This window comes from Heterodontus francisci, chromosome 18 (genome assembly GCF_036365525.1).
Source record: "Heterodontus francisci isolate sHetFra1 chromosome 18, sHetFra1.hap1, whole genome shotgun sequence".
Taxonomy (NCBI): Eukaryota; Metazoa; Chordata; class Chondrichthyes; order Heterodontiformes; family Heterodontidae; genus Heterodontus; species Heterodontus francisci.
This window is the reverse complement of record NC_090388.1, coordinates 40,888,876-40,909,895: the sequence shown is the minus strand read 5'-3', so window position 1 is coordinate 40,909,895 and position 21,020 is coordinate 40,888,876. Positions and strand designations below refer to the sequence as shown.

At 42.1% G+C, this 21,020-nt stretch overlaps 1 protein-coding gene across 4 annotated transcripts in view; it reads right to left on the bottom strand.

The window, feature by feature from the left end:
- Positions 1–21,020, bottom strand: part of LOC137379568 (dedicator of cytokinesis protein 4-like) — a 545,491-nt gene that overhangs the window by 111,648 nt on the left and 412,823 nt on the right. For all 4 annotated transcript variants that reach the window (XM_068050580.1, XM_068050582.1, XM_068050581.1 and 1 more), the window contains exons 43-44: positions 10,992–11,075; positions 7,072–7,191 (exon numbers count right to left, since the gene is read on the bottom strand). In XM_068050580.1, the coding sequence (XP_067906681.1) occupies positions 7,072–7,191; positions 10,992–11,075 (204 nt within the window). The remainder of the gene's footprint in view (positions 1–7,071; positions 7,192–10,991; positions 11,076–21,020) is intronic.

The window sequence follows — 21,020 nt, the reverse complement described above, 5'->3', positions numbered from 1 at the left end:
TGTCAGTAGTGCGGTTGCAGGTAGAAAGAGAATAGTATGTGAGAGGTAAGATTCTTAACTTACCAACTCTGGTGAGGTCATTGAACATTTTCCAGCATTGCAGTCATGTCCCGGGAGCTAAGCCCCCTGCCATCGACCTCCTCGGTGAGCTCACAGTATCAGCCGTGGCTGAGTTGGCAGAACTCTTGCCTGAGTCAGAAGATTGTGGATTCAAGTCTCACATCAGAGACTTGAGCACAGAAATCTAGGCTGAGGAAATGCTGCACTGTTGGAGGTACCATATTTTGGATGAGACGTTAAATCGAGACCCTGTCTGATCTCTCACATGCATTTGACTACACGTGAACAGTGACTACACTTCAAAAGTAATTCATTGGTGTAAAGGGCTTTGGAATGTCCTGAGGTTTTTGGGAAGTCTTACTTTCTTGCTGTTGCCAGCTTTCCACTTCCCAAGGTAACAACATCTCTCCTGTCCACAGCTTAGACCAGCAATTCCAATGATGCACCTGGGGGACTGTTACACAGATCATGCAGCCATACCTGCGTTCACAAGCATTCCCTATACTGTCTGCAGCCAGAGTGTATCTCCACTTTAAGTGCTGGCTGCCTTATAAAGTATGCTTGATTCCCTGCACAAAATTTACTTTGTCCTTTACAGCTTGTTTTCAAGGCTTGATCAATTTTCTAGGCACATGAATTAAATTTATTAAGAAATTAGTTTAACAGAAGCAAGAAAAAAAACAGCAGATTGACTCATTTACAGACTTACTTCAGCAGTTCTCAGCAGCAACTTTAAGTTGATTTGGGATTTGAAGCCTAGCATTCTGAAGTCCGTTCTTTTTTTTGTTTTGAGAAGAACTCCCTGTCAACATATTGGGATTACCTTCATCACATGGACTGCAGCATTCGAGAAGGCGGCTCACCACCACCTTCTCAAGGACAATTAGGAATGGGTAATAAATGTTGGCCGTGCCAGTGACACCCACATCCCATGAACGAATAAAAAAAAACTGTTGACAAGTCAATTTACAAGGGGAGATAGAGCTTGTTCTATGTCCCCTTAAGCAGTCCTCTTCTCAGAAATCTGACTCATATGGACTGTAGTCTATGGTGCAAGGGTGCTCTCTAGTTGTTTGTCTTCTCCTATGGAGAGGTCTTATGCTCCACATCACTGTCATTTCCTCTTTGTCCAGCTCCTGCTCTATTTCTATTGTACACATTTTTTTTTAATTTATTCATTCATGGGATGTAGGTGTCACTGGCCAGGCCAGCATCTATTGCCCATCTCTAATTGCCCTTCAGAAGGTGGTGGTGAGCTGCCTTCTTGAATCGCTGCAGTCCATTTGGGGTAGGAACACCCACAGTGCTGTTAGGAAGGGAGTTCCAGGATTTTGACCCAGCAACAGTGACGGAACGGCGATATAGTTCCAAGTCAGGATGTTGTGTGACTTGGAGGGGAACTTGCAGGTGGTGGTGTTCCCATGTATTTGCTGCCCTTGTCCTTCTAGTTGGTAGAGATCGCGGGTTTGGAAGGTGCTGTCGAAGGAGCATTGGTGCATTGCTGCAGTGCATCTTGTAGATGCTACACACTGTGCATCAGTGGTGGAGGGAGTGAATGTTTGTAGATGGGGTGCCAATCAAGCGGGCTGCTTTGTCCTGGATGGTGTCGAGCTTCTTGAGTGTTGTTGGAGCTGCACCCATCCAGGCAAGTGGAGAGTATTCCATCACACTCCTGACTTGTGCCTTGTGGTGGACAGGCTTTGGGGAGTCAGGAGGTGAGTTACTCGCCTCAGGATTCCTATCCTCTGACCTGCTCTTGTAGCCACGGTGTTTATATGGCTACTCCAGTTCAGTTTCTGGTCAGTGGTAGCCCCTAGGATGTTGATAGTGGGGGATTCAGTGATGGTAATGCCATTGAATGTCACAGGGAGATGGTTAGATTCTCTCTTGTTGGAGATGGTCATTGCCTGGCACTTGTGTGGCATGAATGTTACTTGCCACTTATCAGCCCAAGTCTGGATATTGTCCAGGTCTTGCTGCATTTCTACACGGACTGCTTCAGTATCTGAGGAGTCACGAATGGTGCTGAACATTGTGCAAACATCAGCGAACATCCCCACTTCTGACCTTATGATTGAAGGAAGGTCATTGATGAAGCAGCTGAAGATGGTTGGGCCTAGGACACTACCCTGAAGAACTCCTGCAGTGATGTCCTGGAGCTCAGATAATTGACCTCCAACAACCACAACCATCTTCCTTTGCGCTAGGTATGACTCCAGCCAGTGGAGTGTTTTCCCCCTGATTCCCATTGACCTCAGTTTTGCTAGGGCTCCTTGATGTCATACGTGGTCAAATGCTGCCTTGATGTCAAGGGCAGTCACTCTCACCTCACCTCTTGAGTTCAGCTCTTTTGTCCATGTTTGAACCAAGGCTGTAATGAGGTCAGGAGCTGAGTGGCCCTGGTGGAACCCAAACTGAGCGTCACTGAGCAGGTTATTGCTAAGCAAGTGCCGCTTGATGGCTCTGTTGATGACACCTTCCATCACTTTACTGATGATTGAGAGTAGGCTGATGGGGCGGTAACTGGCCAGGTTGGACTTGTCCTGCTTTTTGTGTACAGGACATACCTGGGCAATTTTCCACTTTGCAGGGTAGATGCCAGTGTTGTAGCTGTACTGGAACAGCTTGGCTAGGAGCGTGGCAAGTTCTAGAGCACAGGTCTTCAGTACTATTGCCGGAATATTGTCAGGGCCCATAGCTTTTGCAGTATCCATGCCTTCAGTCATTTCTTGATATCACGTGGAGTGAATCGAATTGGCTGAAGTCTGGCATCTGTGATGCTGGGGACTTCAGGAGGAGGCGGAGATGGATCACCAACTTGGCACTTCTGGCTGAAGATTGTTGCAAATGCTTCAGCCTCATCTTCCACACTGATGTGCTGGGCTCCCCCATCATTGAGGATGGGGATTTTGTGGAGCCACCTCCTCCAGTTAGCTGTTTAATTGTCCACCACCATTCATGGCTGGATGTGGCAGGACTGCAGAGCTTAGATCTGATCCATTGGTTATGGGATCGCTTAGCTCTGTCTATCGCATGCTGCTTACGCAGTTTGGCATGCGAGTAGTCCTGGGTTATAGCTTCACCAGGTTGACACCTCATTTTGAGGTATGCCTGGTGCCGCTCCTGGCATGCCCTCCTGCACTCTTCATTGAACCAGGGTTGGTCTCCTGGTAGAGTGCGGGATATGCCGGGCCATGAGGTTACAGTATAATTCTGTTGCTGCTGATGGCCCACAGCGCCTCATGGATGCCCAGTTTTGCATTGCTAGATCTGTTCGAAATCTATCCCATTTAGCACAGTGATAGTGCCACACAACACGATGGACAGTATCCTCAATCTGAGGGCTGGACTTCGTCTCCACAAGGACTGTGTGGTGGTCACTCCTACCAATACTGTCATGGACAGAAGCATCTGTGGCAGGCAGATTGGTGAGGACGAGGTCAAGTATGTTTTTCCCTAGTGTTGGTTCCCCCATCACCTGCCGCAGACCCAGTCTAGCAGCTATGTCCTTTAGGACTCGGCCAGCTCGGTCAGTAGTCGTGCTACCGAGCCACTCTTGGTGATGGACACCCAGAGTACATTTTGTGCCCTTGCCACCCTCAGTGCTTCCTCCAAGTGGTGTTCAACATGGAGTACTGACTCATCAGCTGAGGGAGGGCAGTAGGTGGTAATCAGTCGGAGGTTACCTTGTCCATGTTTGACCTGATGCCATGAGACTTCATGGGGTCCGGAGTCGATGTTGAGGACTCCCAGAGCAACTCCCTCCCTACTGTATACCACTGTGCCACCACCTCTGGTGGGTCTGTCCTGCTGGTGGGACAGGACATACCCGGGGATGGTGATGGCAGTGTCTGGGACATTTTCTGTAAGGTATGATTCCGTGAGTATGACTATGTCAGGCTTGACTAGTCTGTGGGACAGCTCTCCCAACTTTGGCACAAGCCCCCAGATGTTAGTAAGGTGGACTTTGCAGGGTCGACAGGGCTGGGTTTGCAGTTGTCGTTTCCGGTGCCTAGGTCGATGCCGGGTGGTCCGTCCGGTTTCATTCCTTTTTATTGACTTCATAGCGGTTAGGTTCAACTGAGTGGCTTGCTAGGCCATTTCAGAGGGCATGTAAGAGTTAACCCCATTGCTGTGGGTCTGTTGTCACATGTAGTCCAGACCAGGTAAGGACAGCAGATTTCCTTCCCTAAAGGACATTAGTGAACCAGATGGGTTTTTTACAACAATCGACAATGGTTACACGGCCATCATTAGATTTCAGATTTATTAATTAATTATTAATTAAATTCAAATTCCACCTTCTGCTGTGGTGGGATTCGAACCCATGTCCCCAGAGAAATACCCTGGGGTATCTGGGTTACTAGTCCAGTGACAATACCACTACACCACCACCTACCTATATATGTGTACATGTGAAACACATAGTGAACCCCATGACAGGGGTTCCATGACAAAGCATGGGAAGATAAAGATTTCCTGGTCTGAAACTGCTAAAAGGCAATGTGTAGAATCCTTTCTGTGAAGCATTTCTGAGAGCAGATTTTTGTAATCCTTTCAGCAAAAGTCTGTGGAAAATCGAAGCCTGTGAACTCAACCACTTCCTGGTTTGACAAGTTATGCAGATAAGTTTCTGCTCTTTTGTACAAAATTAACTTAAATCAAGTGCAGTCCTCCAATGACATAATTCAAAAGTATATGATTTATGCCCCAAATCCCACTCCTCTACACCACAACTACACCATTTCTGCCCCATTAAAAAAAAAAATCACAAAATTTCAGGTCCTACAGCCACAAGTTAAATTTTGAAAAAATTAGTAATGAATTATAAGTATCAGTGGCACAGTATTGTTTTAAATCTGAGTTATTGAAAGTGAATATAATTAATATTTATAGCAGTTTTGCTTAGATTTGTGAGTTAAATCAATGCTTTCACTATTTTCTTTTAACAAGTTTCTGACATTAAATAAATGGTCTGTCTTTTGGAAAGAAAACTTTGAAGTCTAATTGATTCCATATCAACCAACAGATTGTATTTCCATCAGGTGTTTTGTTTTATTTGAAATTCAGACCATCTCTGACTGTAAGATGTGAGGTAATAGTATAATAAACATGTAAAAGAGACTTTCAAAGGAAATATTCAGCATGGTAAATACATTAAATCAGACAGTCAGTACTTAATTTTAAAATGCCTTTCATCAATTGTCAAGCAACACTGGAAACCTCTGAGTAGGCTGTTCCTATGAAAATACAGCTATTAACCATAGTGTTGTCAGATTAAGTGCAAAATTGAAAATTGTAACTTTAAATTAAAGCTTTAAAAATGTGCAGTCTAACTTAGGATCAGGTTTGAGAGGAAGCAAGAACCCTGATGCTAGATAAGTAATAGTGTTCCCAAAGAGTCAGGGAGGGAATTTTGTCTACTGGAGTGTGATATACATATGGAGAGAGATTGGAAATATTTTTCTTCACATTGGTCATTCCTTTGAATTCACTGAAAAATGTAACCATCAGAATTCCCAGATAGAATACATAATTGGATCACTAGGTTATTCAGAAAATTTTGGCAGCCATGTTTTCATGTTAAGTAAAAGGCTACTCCATACCTTCCTCCAGCTGGCAGCTGAACCAATGCTCCCCCTGGACATAGTAGTCTAGATCTTTGGCCTGCATTATGCTTAATTTTTGGGCTGTAATCAGTGAAGATCTGATACGGTGGATCTCAGCCCACTTTAGTGCCTGCTTGGCTTTTTGCTGTTGTTTTCAAAAATGGGGAGGTTTGTGTAAATGAGGCCGTAATGATCTGATATTAGCATATGCCTCATTTTCCATGCTTTCTCGATTATTTACTACAAACGTTAATCATGGTAGCATAACACAGGCATCCAAGATTGGGAGAAACTATCCTGAAGCTGAAATTAAGTTTAAAGAGACAGGATTATTCAGTTATTATAGTTTTTTTAAAATATTGTTTTATTTAATTGTTGCTATCAATTTTCCCATTTGCCAGTGTGCCAATTTCTATGCGGTCTGCAATTAGCAGTACCACAGTCTTCCATTCCAGATAGAACATAATGGGGGATTCCCCTCTATCTTTGCTTCTTGAAAGAAGTGGAGGAGCAGTGGTAGGATACCAGGCCAGGTGAGGCTACACTGCATGCACACAACATCCACTCACTGACACCCCCATAACAGATTACATTTGAAGGTGGGATCCACAATCAATATCTGAAAACTGGCTGCTAAAGGCTGCTATCATTGCAAAGGGGATTCTAGACAAAATGTCTGCTCCCAGGCAACCTGGAATAAAATCATAAACTAGCACCTTTAAAGCACGAGGAGGAAAGGAGAGGACCAAGAGATAGCACTAAGCGCACTTAATATATATTAAGAATATTTTGCAGCAATCCAGCAGCCTATATTTCAATTTGTATGCAAACTCTTCATTGTGTATAAATTTACAGTACACCACAGAAGACCAAATGTTCACAGAAGAAAAATTAGAGAGAAGTCAAGTGAAGCAGACAAACTAGGAATATCAAAAAGAAAAATCAATGAAAAGCAAGTAATATAATTTTTCACCAACAATTCAATTCTTCTCATGGTTTCCGAGTCTATTCTTAACTTGTCTGTATGTTAGGAAATATACAGAGGAGGCACCATGGGAACAAATACAGGGAAGAAATAATGTTATGAAGAAGTCTACTTCATGCCTGAGAGCAGTGCATAACAATCAAATACAACTTCAATATTTACAAATCTATAGTTATTATTGCTTGCAACCTCTGCGACTTGCTGGTATTTAACTAATACAAGTCTTGAGCCTTTAAATTGTTCAAACATTGATGTAGCAGGGTGAACCAAAATTTTCACTATTTAATAATAACATAACAGTCAAAGTTTAACTCTCTGTTGATAACTACCATAACATTCAAAAGGCACATGGATCGTTAGGTACGCGAGTATTGATGATGGAATTCACTTGATCAGCTTCTTGCTGTGAGTTCATACCTGTATCCCCAACCTGGACTTCATCACATAGAACTGATCCACCAGCTTCTTGTGCAATGGTCTCATGTCTTGAGGTACAAACTTTTCATGCACAGCCAAGCTGTACTCTAGAATATGTGCCTTTAAAAAAGAGAAACACAAGTGAGATTCTAAGTAACCTAATTATTAAGAATTGCAATTCTCCACATTTCACTAGCTAATATCATCTAATTTTTACAGTTACTTTCTGAAAATTTTGCTTTGTTCTCTCGTGTGTGAATACATTGGCCTAGAATTTGGATCATGCCTGAATCGGGATACAATCCGGATGCAGCACATGCCTAATGAGGCAGACAGCAGGACCACAGCTAATTGGTCATTGGCCTCATGAGTTAATAACGGTGAGCAATGGGCACTAGCTGCAGCCGCAGAAGCTTTGTTGATGGCGAGAAGGGCAGCAAAATCAGCCAGCTGAGGGCCTACGGTGATTCTGGGGGGCGAAGGGGGTGGCATTCGGGATGGAGTGAGTAGTGTGCAGTAACCAGCAGTTGCCCGCAGTTTTAATGTGGAGCCAGGAGGAGCACTCCTGTTAGATTCTTTTCCACATCTTTACATTTCTGCAAATTCTCATATAAAGTGTTCAAAACATGCTGATGTTTCCAGGGATGAGAGTGAAAAGCTGAAGAGAACTTTGAAAGAACCAGGATGATTAAATGTGCATTTCATACTGCATTTTTACCACCATTAGATGGCTTTAGTCCACATTCTGAAGAAAATCGCAACTACGATAGCATATTAACATTGCAGAAACCTTCATCAGTTTAAATTAATCTGCTTTCATGTCAGTACATGGAAAATAAAATTTGAGGCACTGCTGAGTGATAGTGACTGTAATAAATTTCATGGTACAGTCACGGTATAGAGGTAGGCAAAAGGAGAACTGGCCTTGTGTGTAAATGTCGATGAATTTATTATGTTCTGTACAAAGGATCAGTCAAAACAGCCACTAGTTTGGTTCTTGGGAGAGACTTTTGTTTAAAAATTCGATACAAAATTTTGTAAAAGAATTGATGTATGAAATCAACTGATAAGGCCTTGTTCGAACAGTGCATTTATTCATATTGCAGATGGGTCTGTCAGTGAATGCATTTAAACACAATTATGTATTTTTCTCAAGTCCAGCCAGAATACGCCATGGAACTAAAAGTGAGTGCTGGGATATACCATATAATATTGTTGAAGAGAATGGATACATTCACTGCTGTGTGGGGCAGAGTATAGTTTTAGAAAATCAAGCTGTTTACTTCTGTTGTTACTGCTCCTGTGAAGCACCTTGGAATGTTTTTACTGTGCTAATAACACTATACAATTGCAAGTAGTTGTGCTTAAGCTTGCGCCATTCTCAATGTGTCTTTTTTGTTTCATTTTGGAAAATAAATCTAGTTAGGCATACGTTGTGGCTCCAGCAGTAGAAAACTACATGGCTGCAACTTCTTGTCCTTTTATGAAAAGTGTGGTAAGATTGCAAGAGTGAACAGCTCATTAAAATAGCTGCCACTGACCCCATGGACTTTCCTTGGCTATGTGGGAGGAGTTCTTGCCTTTACTCGCCAATAGTGGGCACCTGCACATTAATTCCAGTGGGATGGGGATGGGGTGAGTGGCCCTCTTCAAGGGTCCAGGTTGTAATCCCTGCCTGGTCCCCCAGGTGGACCGACAGTTCCGCCACTTGGCAGGTAGATACAGCTGGTCTGATGAGGTTACTTCTGCCGTTTCACTGTGTTGGGAATGCAGGAATTCTGAACATAGAGTCATGAATGGCTGTGAACCCCCTTGTGCATTTGAGTATTGTCAACTGCCATTTTATACAGCATGTTTTAAGTTTGTACTTGTGTGTTCTGATTGTAAAAATGGAGGAGAGGGGTCAGGTGGGACAGCCACTTGAAAAGAGTCTAGCTTTACGACCCAGGAGATTCCTATCCAACCTGTGTGGACTCGAAACTGTAACCGTTTAAGAGTACAGCCTGTCTTCGATTATACAGCTGCCGTGTGCTGGAGACACATCTCCCTGCAAGAAGTCACAGCCTGTCTTCAAGTTGCATTGACTTTTCTCTCTAAAGCCTTTTCAACAAGAAAAATTAAAGAGAAGCCACACTTTGAAAAATCCAGCCATAAACAAACCAACTCAAAGACAAGCTGCAGGAACAGCAGAAAATGTCTGATTTCTACCCATTTCTTCTCCATCTAAAATAAGGTGACTTCAGCAATTAAGCGATCTCCATTATTACCTTTGAGAGGGCAAAGAAAAAGAAATTTGCAAAAGAGATGAGATATCTCCAATAGCTCCTCCTCTGATCGGCATTTCTAAGCAGGGGTCTCCAACTTTTGGACACTTTTTTTTTATATTCATAGATACTAGTTTTAACTGAAATCCATACTAGCTAGTAGTTAAGATAAGTTTCTATTTAATAAACATCCTTGCCTTTTTTTTTAATGCCTTTAACTTTCCCCTGGATGTTTGTAAGCATGCGTGGTGAAGTTAAACCCCCTTCCCGAGTTTTAGAGTGTATGAATAAACCCTACTTCTTTGTTTTAACTTTAAAATCCATGTTGTTGAAGCGGTCATTTATTATTAGGGTTTAAGGGAGGGAAAGAAATTCAATCTCTAATCTAATTATGGACAGGTGGTTGAAAAAACAGGGAAATTTGATCAGAGGGGAAAAAATTAAATTAACTGTCTGTTCGTAACAATAGGTGATTCTCAACCCTGCCCTTCCTCCGTTGATGGTCTTATTTGGGGATTGCAGAGGTTCCGTTAATTAAAGGATACCTCGGCTGCTCTGATCTGAAGTAACTGTTTCCTGGCCTAATTTGTGGCCCTTCTGTCATATGCCCACTTTGGTTACTTCAGGCATACGGTAAAAAGCTCTCGGTTTTTAGTACAATTGGTACGAGGAAAATTAGGTGGCTCAGAAGGAATATTAAGTTCATGCGTTGATGAGAAAGCTGAATCCACAGATCAGATATATGTGCATCATGCAGGGGCTGAGGAACATATCGAATAGCCTCTCCTGGGAGGCAGTGCAAATGCAGCATATTTTAAATTTGAAGAGGGCAATGCAAAATGTTTTGGTAGACAAAGTTATTGGAGAGTATCAGGGGCTATATGTGGTAGAAGTGTGTGATCTTTAGGACCTGATAGATGGAAATGGTCTTTGTTGCTCCTGTCCTATATTTCTAAGCACACTGGGACATAGAGAGATAGAGGTAGGGGGAGTGGTGGTTAAATAATTATGGTCGAGCGATGAGTCACAGATCTCTTACAGCTTGCTTGATTGTCTGAGGGCACCAGGGAAGCATTTTCCAGATTTTCCCCTGCTGAAATTGGCTACACATGTTTCTTATGGGTTTTTTGTCTCCCTCAGAGATCAGCTTTACGAGAGATTGGGGAGGCTGGTGCATAACCTTGCAACCATTTAACAGACAGGTTGAGCATTGGTGAAGCTGATTGTCTTTCCTCTCACTTCCTTTCAAATGTTTGCAACTAAAATATTAAATGCCATATGGTAAATCTGCAGCACTGCTTTAAGGTATACCAAGATACTTGAACTAGGGTTGTAGATTATGGTGAGAGGACAATTTAGGACAGATATCAAGAAAATCATCATGCACAGGGTGATTAACATTTAGAATAATCTTCCAGGTAGGAAGTGAAGGCAAAAACCTTACATTCATTCAAAATACAGTTAAATAATGCGATGGGGAAACAAATGCAGGTTTACGTTTTGAAGCATGAGCCAAACTGGCCAAATGGCTTCCCTCATCTATCCTGTGATCTGTTTCATGTTAATATGTAGGTCACTTGTATTCTCCCTTGGTTTTAATATAAATACATGATCTAGTCTAATGAATATTTTGTATTTTGGGAATCTGCATATTACCTGTTCAAACATAAGCTCCCTCAGACGAGAGATTTTCTCTCCATCCTCAGGGTGGTTGAGAATGTAATCCTTCACAAAGAATGCCTGCCAGGAAACAGAAAATCATATTTCTTCAAGCTATTTTCATGCAGTTTTTCCAGCTCTTCTCAATTCCACCCCCTCCCTCCCCCCCACCTCACTTTGAAAACTACTTTGGAATACGTTTGCAGCCTTGCAAAATTAAACGCAACTGTCAAGTTACCAAGAAACTGGTCAAAATTATATATGGAACAGTTTAAAATGCAAGGATTACAGTTAAAGCACCCGCAAAGAAACACAAGAAAACAAATTATGCAAATTAGTTACAATTAGGTACTGAAGGATGTTTGGGATTACAACAGCCTGTAATTATGGGTAGGCAGCAGGGTTAGAAGGTCAAATCTGTCTGTAACTATTTGAATTTTTTTGAAAAAAAAACACTTGGCATTTTTAATCAAATAGAGAACTATTTTTCTTCTCCCCGGTCCCAATTTTCTCCCCTCATGAATTGCTAAAATAGATTTAACACGTGTTGCATTCACTCTTATTTCCCTCAAGCAGCCATTCTTCCTGTATGAGCCTAGAGAGCATTTGTTTGTTTGTTTATCATGGTATTTGACTTCAGGACTTCACATCAGAGCCTGACCCTGTCCTCACCTTGTACTTCTCAGCATGAGTCACTGGATAATGATTAGGATTGGAGAAGACCGACTATGATGTCTCAACTACTGCCCTGGCTGAACTCAGCTAATTCAAAACCTAGGGATTTCTGGACCTGCATAACTCAACGATCTACTTCATAACAACTGAACTAGCTTTCTCCCCTTGAGTTTCCCCTCAACGTCACGTAGCACTTCTGGATTGAGAGGACATATAACAACTTACTTCCAGGTCTTTAACGCAGTCATAGCGCGCTATATAGATATACAATAATACTGAGAATGACATGCTATACAAGTATTCCTCCCTTTCACTGGCAAGTGAGCCTATTCCACAGTTGTCCCCATCTGAATACAGAAGCTAGCATGTACAAAATTACAATGTGAACTTGTCCCCGAAATGATATGAACAGCAATACACCACACCCACTAGGCCTCAAACAATGAACTGATCTAATTATATTCAAACCATGAACTATTCAGCTTTGCATTAGCTCATCTGCTGCTGAAACTCTCATCCATGCTTTTGTTATCTTTGACTAGGCTATTCCAATGCTATCCTCACTGGTCACCAATCTTGCACCGTCCATACACTTGAGCACATCCAAAACATTGTCACCTGTATCCTAATTCACACCAAGTCCTGTTCACCACGATAGAGTAATAGAAAGAGAGTTAATTTATAAAGTAATCAAAATTAGAGGATATAAGCCCTGGTCTGGATGATTTGCATCCATGCATATGAAAAGAGTTTAGGGAAGAGGTAGGAGAGGTACTATTACATGTAGAGAAAAATGTATTAGAAAAGGGAATAGTGCCAGAGGACTGGCAGACAGCTCATGTGATTCCTTTTTTAAAAAGGGAGATAAGACAAGTCCAGCAAACTACAGACCAGTTAGTTTAATGCTTATGATAGGAAAGGTAATGGAATCCTTACTCAAAGATGGAATATGAAAACATCTAGAAATTAAAAATAGTCAACAAAGATTTCAAAAAGGAAGGTTATTGTTGACCAACCTTACTGAATTTTTTGAAGATGTAACAGAAAGGATGAACAAGGGTAATGTAGTAAACGTAATATATTTGAATTTTTAAAAGGTAGGTATCACAGTAGACTCATGACTAAGGTCAGAACATGTGGAGTCAGGGGACAAGTAGCTGAATGGATAGCAAGCTGGCTACAAAACAGAAAACAGAGCAGGAGTTAAAGGTAAAGCCTGGCTCGGGTATAAAATTAAAATCCGACCTGGGCCCAACCCGATAACAGCTAACCCGAACCCAAGTCCTTTAATTTTTTTAAATGACCGACCCAACCCGCAAATATCAAACATATTATTGAAACAGAAAAAAAATAATTGATTAAAACGAAAACGACACGAAACAAAACAGTGCAGCCCAGCCCAACCCGACCAGAGCCCGAATTCTGGATGCAGAATACAGACCCAACCCGAACCCGACACATGTCGTCGGGTTCGGTTTGGGCAGCCAGGCATTAATTAAAGATAGATACTCAGATTGGCAAAAGGTGGAAATGGCATTCCACAAGGATTGGTTCTGGGACCACTGTTATTCACCATTTACATAAGCGAGTTGGACTTGGGAATTGGAAGTATAATTTCAAAATTTGCAGAAAACACCAAATTGAGGGGTATAGTTGGTACAGAGGAGGCCTGTGACAAATACAGGGAGGCGTTAAAAAACTTGCAGAATAGGCATGGAATTGGCACATGAACTTCAATACACAGAAGTGTGAGCTGGTTTATTTTGACAGGAAGAATAAGGAGGCCACATACTCCTGGGAAAATAAAAAAATAAGATACAAGAGCAGAGAAACATAGGAACAGGTGAAAGCCATTTAGCCCCTCAAGCCTGTTCTGCCATTCAATGAGATCATGGATAATCTATGACCTGACTCCATATAGAAACAGAGAAAATAGGAGCAGGAGTAGGCCATTCGGCCCTTCGGGCCTGCTTAGCCGTTCAAAAAAGATCATGGCTGATCGTCTAATTCAGTATCCTGTTCCCGTTTCTCCCGATATTCCTTGATCCCTTTGGCATTAACAAATATATCTAGCTCCTTCTTGAATATACTTAATGACTTGGCCCCCAAGGCCTTCTGCGGTAGAGAATTCCACAGGTTCACCACCCTCTGAGTGAAGAAATTTCTCCTCATCTCGGTTACAAATGGCATACCCCGTATCCTGAGACTGTGACCCCTGGTTCTGGAATCCCAAGCCATCGGGAACATCCTCCCTGCATCAAGCCTGTCCAGTCCTGTTAGAAATTTATAGGTTTCTATGAGATCCCCTCTCATTCTTCTAAACTCTAGTGAATATAGGCCTAGTCGACCCAATCTCTCCTCATACGTCAATCCTGCCATCCCAGGAATCAGCCTAGTAAATCTTCTTTGCACTCCCTCCATGGCAAGAACATCCTTCCTCAGATAAGGAGAAAAAAATGCACACAATACTCCAGATGTGGTCTCACCAAGGCCCTGTATAACTGCAGTAAGACATCTTTTCTCCTATACTCAAATCCACTTGCAAGGAAGGCCAACACACCTTTCGCCTTCCTAATTGCTTGCTGCACTTGAATGCTTGCTGCAGCGACTGGTGTACAAGGACACCCAGGTCTCGTTGCACCTCCCCCTTTCCTAATCTATCACCATTCAGATAATAATCTGCCTTTCTGTTTTTACAACCAAAGTGGATAACCTCACATTTATCCACATTATACTGCATCTGGCATATATTTGCCCACTCACCCAACTTGTCCAAATCACAATGGGCCTCTTCACATCCTCCTCACAGTTCACATCCCCCCCCTCCCCCAGCTTTGTGGCGTCTGCAAAGTTGGAAATGTTACATTTAGTTCCCTCGCCCTAGTCATTAATGTATATTGTGAACAGCTGGGGTCCAAGCACTGATCCCTGCGGTACCCCACTAGTCACTGCCTGCCACTCAGAAAAAGACCTGTTTATTCCTACTCTCTGCTTCCTGTCTGTCAACCAATTCTCAATCTATGCCAGTATATTATCGCCAATCCCATGTGCTTTAATTTTGCATACTAACCTCATATGTGGGACCTTATCGAAAGCATTCAGAAAATCCAAATACACCACATCCACTGGTTCTCCCTTATCTAATCTACTAGTTACATCCTCAAAAATCTCCAGTAGATTTGTTAAGCATGATTTCCCTTTTGCAAACTCATGCTGACTTTGCCCAATCCCGTTTATGCTTCCGGGTGTTCTGCTATCACATCCTTTATAATAAACTCTAGCATTTTCCCCACAACTGATGCAAGGTTAACTGGTCTGTATTTCCCTGTTTTTTCTCTCCCTCCTTTTTTAAATAGTGGGGTTATATTTGCCACCCTCCAATCTGTAGGAACTGCTCCAGAGTCTATAGAATTTTGGAAGATGACCATGCATCCACTGTTTCCAGGGCCACTTCTTTTAGTACTCTGGGATGTAAATTATCAGGCCCTGGGGATATGTCAGCCTTTAAACCCATTAATTTCCCTAGGACTATTTTTTTTAAATAATACTTTTACTAATATACCCACCTTTACCTCATATCCCTTAATATGTTTGGCTAAACAGAACTATCAATCTCAGTTTAAAAGTAACAATTGAACTATCTAGCATCAATTTGTTTGCGGAAGAAAATTCCAAACTTATACCACATTGTGTATAGAAGTATTTCTTAAACACACTCATGACTATGCCCCCTAGTCCTATACTATGAATCAGCAGAAATAGTTACTGTCTATCTACTGCATCCATTCCCCTTAATATCTTTTTTTTTTAAGAGAGATACAGCACTGAAACAGGCCCTTTGTCCCACTGAGTCTGTGCAGACCAACAACCACCCATTTATACTAATCCTACATTAATCCCATATTCCCTACCACATTCACACCATTCTCCTACCACCAACCTACACTAGGGGCTATTTACAATGGCCAATTTACCTATCAACCTGCAAGTCTTTGGCTGTGGGAGGAAACTGGAGCAACTGGCGGAAACCCACGCGGTCACAGAGAACTTACAAACTCCGCACAGGCAGTACCCAGATCTGAACCCGGGTCGCTGGAGCTCTGAGGCTGTGGTGCTAACCACTGCGCCACTGTGCCAAGCTTCAATTAAGTCACCCCTTAACTTTCTAAATTCCAGGGAATACCACCCTAGTTTGTGTAAGCATTCTTCGAAATTTAACCCTTGGAGTCGAGATATCATTCTGATAAATCTACATTGCACTCCCTCCAAGGCCAATATATCCTTCCTGAGGTGTGGTGCCTAGAACTGAACATAATACTCCAGGTGTGGTCTAACTAGGACTTTGTATAGCAGTAGCATGACTTCTACCTGCTTGTTTTCTAGTCGTGTAGATATAAAAGCCAGCATTCCATGAGCCTTTTTAAAATTAATTTCTGTACCTGTTGATCTATGTCCCTGGACCTCCACTGTTTCATGAGCTTCAACTTTAGCTAACTGTCTCTTATGAGGGACTTCATCAAATGCCTTCTGTAAGTCCATATAAATAAACATCTATAGACATTCCCTTGTCCACTACTGTAGTCACCTCTTTAAAAAAAAATTCAATCAGATTCGTCAGACATGACCTACTCTTAATAGATCCATGCTGGCTCTTTCTGATCAGCTGAAAATTTTCAATGTATTCAATCACACTATCCTTAATTATAGACTCCAGTAATTTCCAAACAAATGTTCGGCTAACTGGCTTTTATTTCCTTGGTTTCCCTCACTCACCTTTCTTAAATGGTGGAGTGACAAGTGTAATTTTCCAATCTAAAAGGAACAGTTCCTGAATCGAGAGAACTTTGGAAGATTATAGTTAGGGCATCGGCAATGTTCTCACCTACTTCCTTTAAAACCCATCGGATGGAAACCATCTGATCCCGGGGACTTGTTACTCCTTAGTGCCATTATTTTCTTCATTACTGTTATTTTGCTTATGTTAATTTTGATGAGTTTGTCATGCTGACCTCTTTCTCTACTGTAAATACTGAGATGAAGTAATAATTCAGCATGTCTGCCATTTCCTTATTTTCATTGACAATATCACCACCAGTTTTCAAAGGCTACATTGCTCCTGACCACCCTCTTTTTCCTGATATAACTGTAAAAATGTGTTGATTCGATATCCTTTGCAAGTATCTTTCCTTACTCACAAGGAATATCAAAAAGTTTCTTTTCATACTCCCTTTTCATTACCCTTACTATCTGTTTTGTCACCTTTTCCTATTCTTTGTATTTCTCCCATTCACCAGGATCTGTGCTATTTTTTGTATTTTTATATGTTTTTTCTTTTAGTTTTACGCTGCCCCTTAGTCATCCATGGCTATTTTCTTTGGCAATTAAGGCCCTTGCTCCTTTGGGGTATAACTTGTTTCAGTGTCATATTAAATTCTTTTTGAACACCCACTGATCTTCTGTCATTTTACCTATTAATAGATTTGCCCAGTTTGCAGTGGACAGTCTCTGTCTCATCCCATTGAAGTCAGCCTTAACCAAATCTAGAATCTTAGTAGCTGTTCCACATTTTTCCCTTTCAAACACTATGTTGAGCTTGATCATATTGTGGTCGCTATTACATAAATGTTCACACACCATTAGGTTGTTACCTAAATCTGCTCATTAGTCATTCCCAAAGCTAATATGGCCTGCCTCCTTGTTAGCTCTATGACATATTGTTTTATAAAACTATCCCAGACACAGTCAAGAAATTCACGACCTTTCTGTCATGCGCGAGCCTGCTTATCACAATCTATATAAAAGTTAAAATCTGCCATTAAAACCACTTCACCTTTGCTGTATGCCAGTCTAATCTCAGCATTGATACAATTTACCAGTTCACAGCTGCTACCAGGGGGCCAAAATCCTCTTCTATTTCTTAATTCTACCCATAAATTTTCCACTGCCTTCTTACCTCTCATTATATGCTCTCTTATAATTGAAGTGATTTCATCCTTAATCACGAAGACTACTCCTCTACCATTTTCCTCATCTTTCCTGTAGATCTTATAACCTGATATAATTAGTTCCTAGTCCTAATCGTCTTGCAGCCATATCTCAGTAATGGCTAGCATGCCATACACTCCAAGTTGAATCTGAACCTGCAATTCAGTCAAATTGTTCCTCGTACTCTGCAGTTGTATCAAGAAAGCTTATTTGGACCATGCACTCTAAATTGTCCTTCTGCTCTAATGTTTTATCCAGTGTTTCTTATTTCTCTCTCCTGGTTTACTTACTTGAATTCTTTTTAGTTTTCCCTTTATCTGTTGTGCCTAAAGCACAATTTCTGACCATTATTCTACTCTCTTCCCTTTTGTTTGTTTTTGAACTACCTTTTCCACCTGAGCCCTCCCCCAATTTACTAGTTTGAAGTCCTTATGATTTCCCTCTTTATCCTTTCAGTTAGGACCCTGGTTCCAATCCAGTTCAGTGGAGCCCATCCCATCTCAATGCTACAGTGCCTTCCTGTCCCAGTACTGGTGCCAGTGTCGCATGAACTGGAACTCCCTTTCCCACATATACAATAGATAGAATCACAGAATGTTTACAGCACAGGAGGTCGTCATTCAGTCCATTGTGTCTGTGCTGGCTCTTTGCAAGAGCAACACAGCTTGTCCCACTTCCCTGCCTTTTCCCCGTAGCCTTTCAAATTTCTCCAAACAGGACCTCTTGATACTCTTCCCTATGGTGTTGGCCCCAACATGGATCATAACAAATGGATTCTCCTCCTCCCTCTCCAATATCTTTTCAAGCTGATTTGAGATGTCCCTGTAACCAGGTAGGCAACATACCATGTGGGACTCTTGACTTTGCATAGCAAGGATGCTATCCATCCCCTAATTACTGAAAGCCCTACAACAACCATATTACGCTACCCCTCCTCTCCCACCACCCCCCACTTTGGACTGCCTCCTGCTCCAAGGTGCCACGGTACACTTTGTCTATTCTTTCCACAGTCTTTATCCTTATCTTCACCAGTAGTAAAGCATGTTGTACCTGTTGAACAAGATCAGTTTCTGCGAAACCTTATTCTCTATCTCACCTGGGTTCCCCTTACTCTGTACACTGTCAGTCACACCAACCCTATTCTGAACCTGTACGAGGTGTGACCGAGATATGGAACAAACTGTCCAGATACTTCTCCTCCTCCCTTATATGTTGTCAATGACTCTGAGCCAGAGAGATTCAAGATGGAGAGAACTACTGCAGATCTGTCCACTCAGGACAGTTAGATACGAGGGTACAGATGCACAAACCACTAAAAGTAGCAATTCAGGTTAATAAGGCCATTAAAAAAGAACAAAGCACTGGGGTCCATTCTTAGAGGGATATAATTGAAAAATAGAGAAGTTATGTTAAACTTGCATAAAAACTTGGTTATACCACACTTGGGAAAACTGAACCTTACTGGTCTTCCTATTATAAAAAGAATATAGAGGGACAGGAGAAGATGCAAAAATGATGATACCAGAACTGAAAGGTTTTGCCCATCAGGAAAGACTGAACAGGCTGGGGCTTTTTCTCAAGAAAAAGACTGAGGAGTGACCTGATAGAGGTCTTTAAGAATGTAAGGGGGTTTGATAGGATAGATGCAGAGATAATGTTTCCACTTGTGGGGAAGACCAGAACCAGGGGTGAAGCATATAAGATAGTCACCAATAAATGAAATGGGGAATTTAGGAGAAACTTCTTTACCCAGACAGAAGTCAGAATATGGAATCGCTACCATGAGGAGAGGCGAATAGTATAAATGGAAGCTTGTTAAACACATAGGGGAGAAAGAAATAGAAGGATATGTTGATGGAGGTAGATGAAGGCAGCTGGGAGGAGGATTGTGTGGAGCATAACCACTGGGGCATTCACAGTAAATTAACTGCACCTGTACATGACTTATACAAGTACAATATGAGTGTTCATTGAAATGGGAAAAAAAAGCACAACACCGAATGGTAAATTTACTAATGCTGTCATCCTTACTTATATTACTGGCATGGAACTGTAGAAATACACTAAGACCTGGACAATATCCTGGCTTGGGCTGATAAGTGGCAAGTAAGATTTGCACCACTCAAGTGCCAGGCAATGACCATCTCCAACAAGAGAAAATCTAACCATCTCCTCTTGACATTCAATGACATTACAATCGCTGAATACCCAATTATCAACATCCTGGGGGTTACCATTGACCAGAAACTGAACTGGAGTAGCCATATAAATACCGGGGCCTCAAGAGCAGGTCAGAGGCTAGGAATCCTGCGGCAAGTAACTCACCTCCTGACTCCCCAATGTGTGTCCACTATCTACAGTGCACAAGTTACAAGTATGATGGAATACTCTCCATCTGCCTGGACGGGTGCAGCTCCAACAACACTGAAGAAGCGCGACACCATCCAGGGCAAAGCAGCCCATTTGATCGGCACCCCATCCACAAACTTTCACTTCCTCCACCACTGACACACAGTGGCAGCAGTGTGTACCATCTACAAGATGTACTGCAGCAACGCACCAAGGCTCCTTAGATAACACCTTCCAAACCTGCGACCTCTACCACCTAGAAGGACAAGGACAGCAGATGCATGGGAACACCACCACCTGCAAGTTCCCCTCCAAGCCACACACCATCCTGACTTGGAACTAAATCACCATTCCTTCATTGTTGCTGGGTCAAAATCCTGGAATTCCCTTTCTAGCAGCTTTGTTGGTGTATCTTCCCCACATGGACTACAGCGGTTCATAAAGGCAACTTACCACCACCATCTCAAGGTTAATTAGGGATGGGCAATAAATGCCGGCCTAGCCAGCGATGCCCACATTCCAGAAACGAATTTTTTTTAAAAGGCCACATGACTCGTTTCTGTGCTATAAATACTATATAATACACATCACCCCTGTGCTCACTAACCTACATGGACTCCAGGTCTGGCAACACTTTAATTTCAAAATTCTCATCCTTGTTTTCAAGTCACACCATGGCCTTGTTCCACCATCTCTCTCAAAATCTCCTCCAGGCTTACAAACTTCAGAAATCTCCGCGCTTGTTCAATTCTGGCCTCTGGCTAATCCCTGATGTTCATGGTCCCACCATTGGTGGCTGTGCCTTCAGCTGCTTCGGCTTTAAGCTCTAGAATTCCCTCAATAAATCTCTCATCTCCCTACCTCTCTCTCCTCCTTTAAGACCTGCTTCTTTGGCAAAGCTTTTGACCACTTGTCCTAATATTTTCTTATGTGGATTGGTGTCAAGTATGTTTGATAACTGCTCATGTTAAGCACCCTGGGATGTTTTACTACACATAAGGTGCTATTTCAATGCAA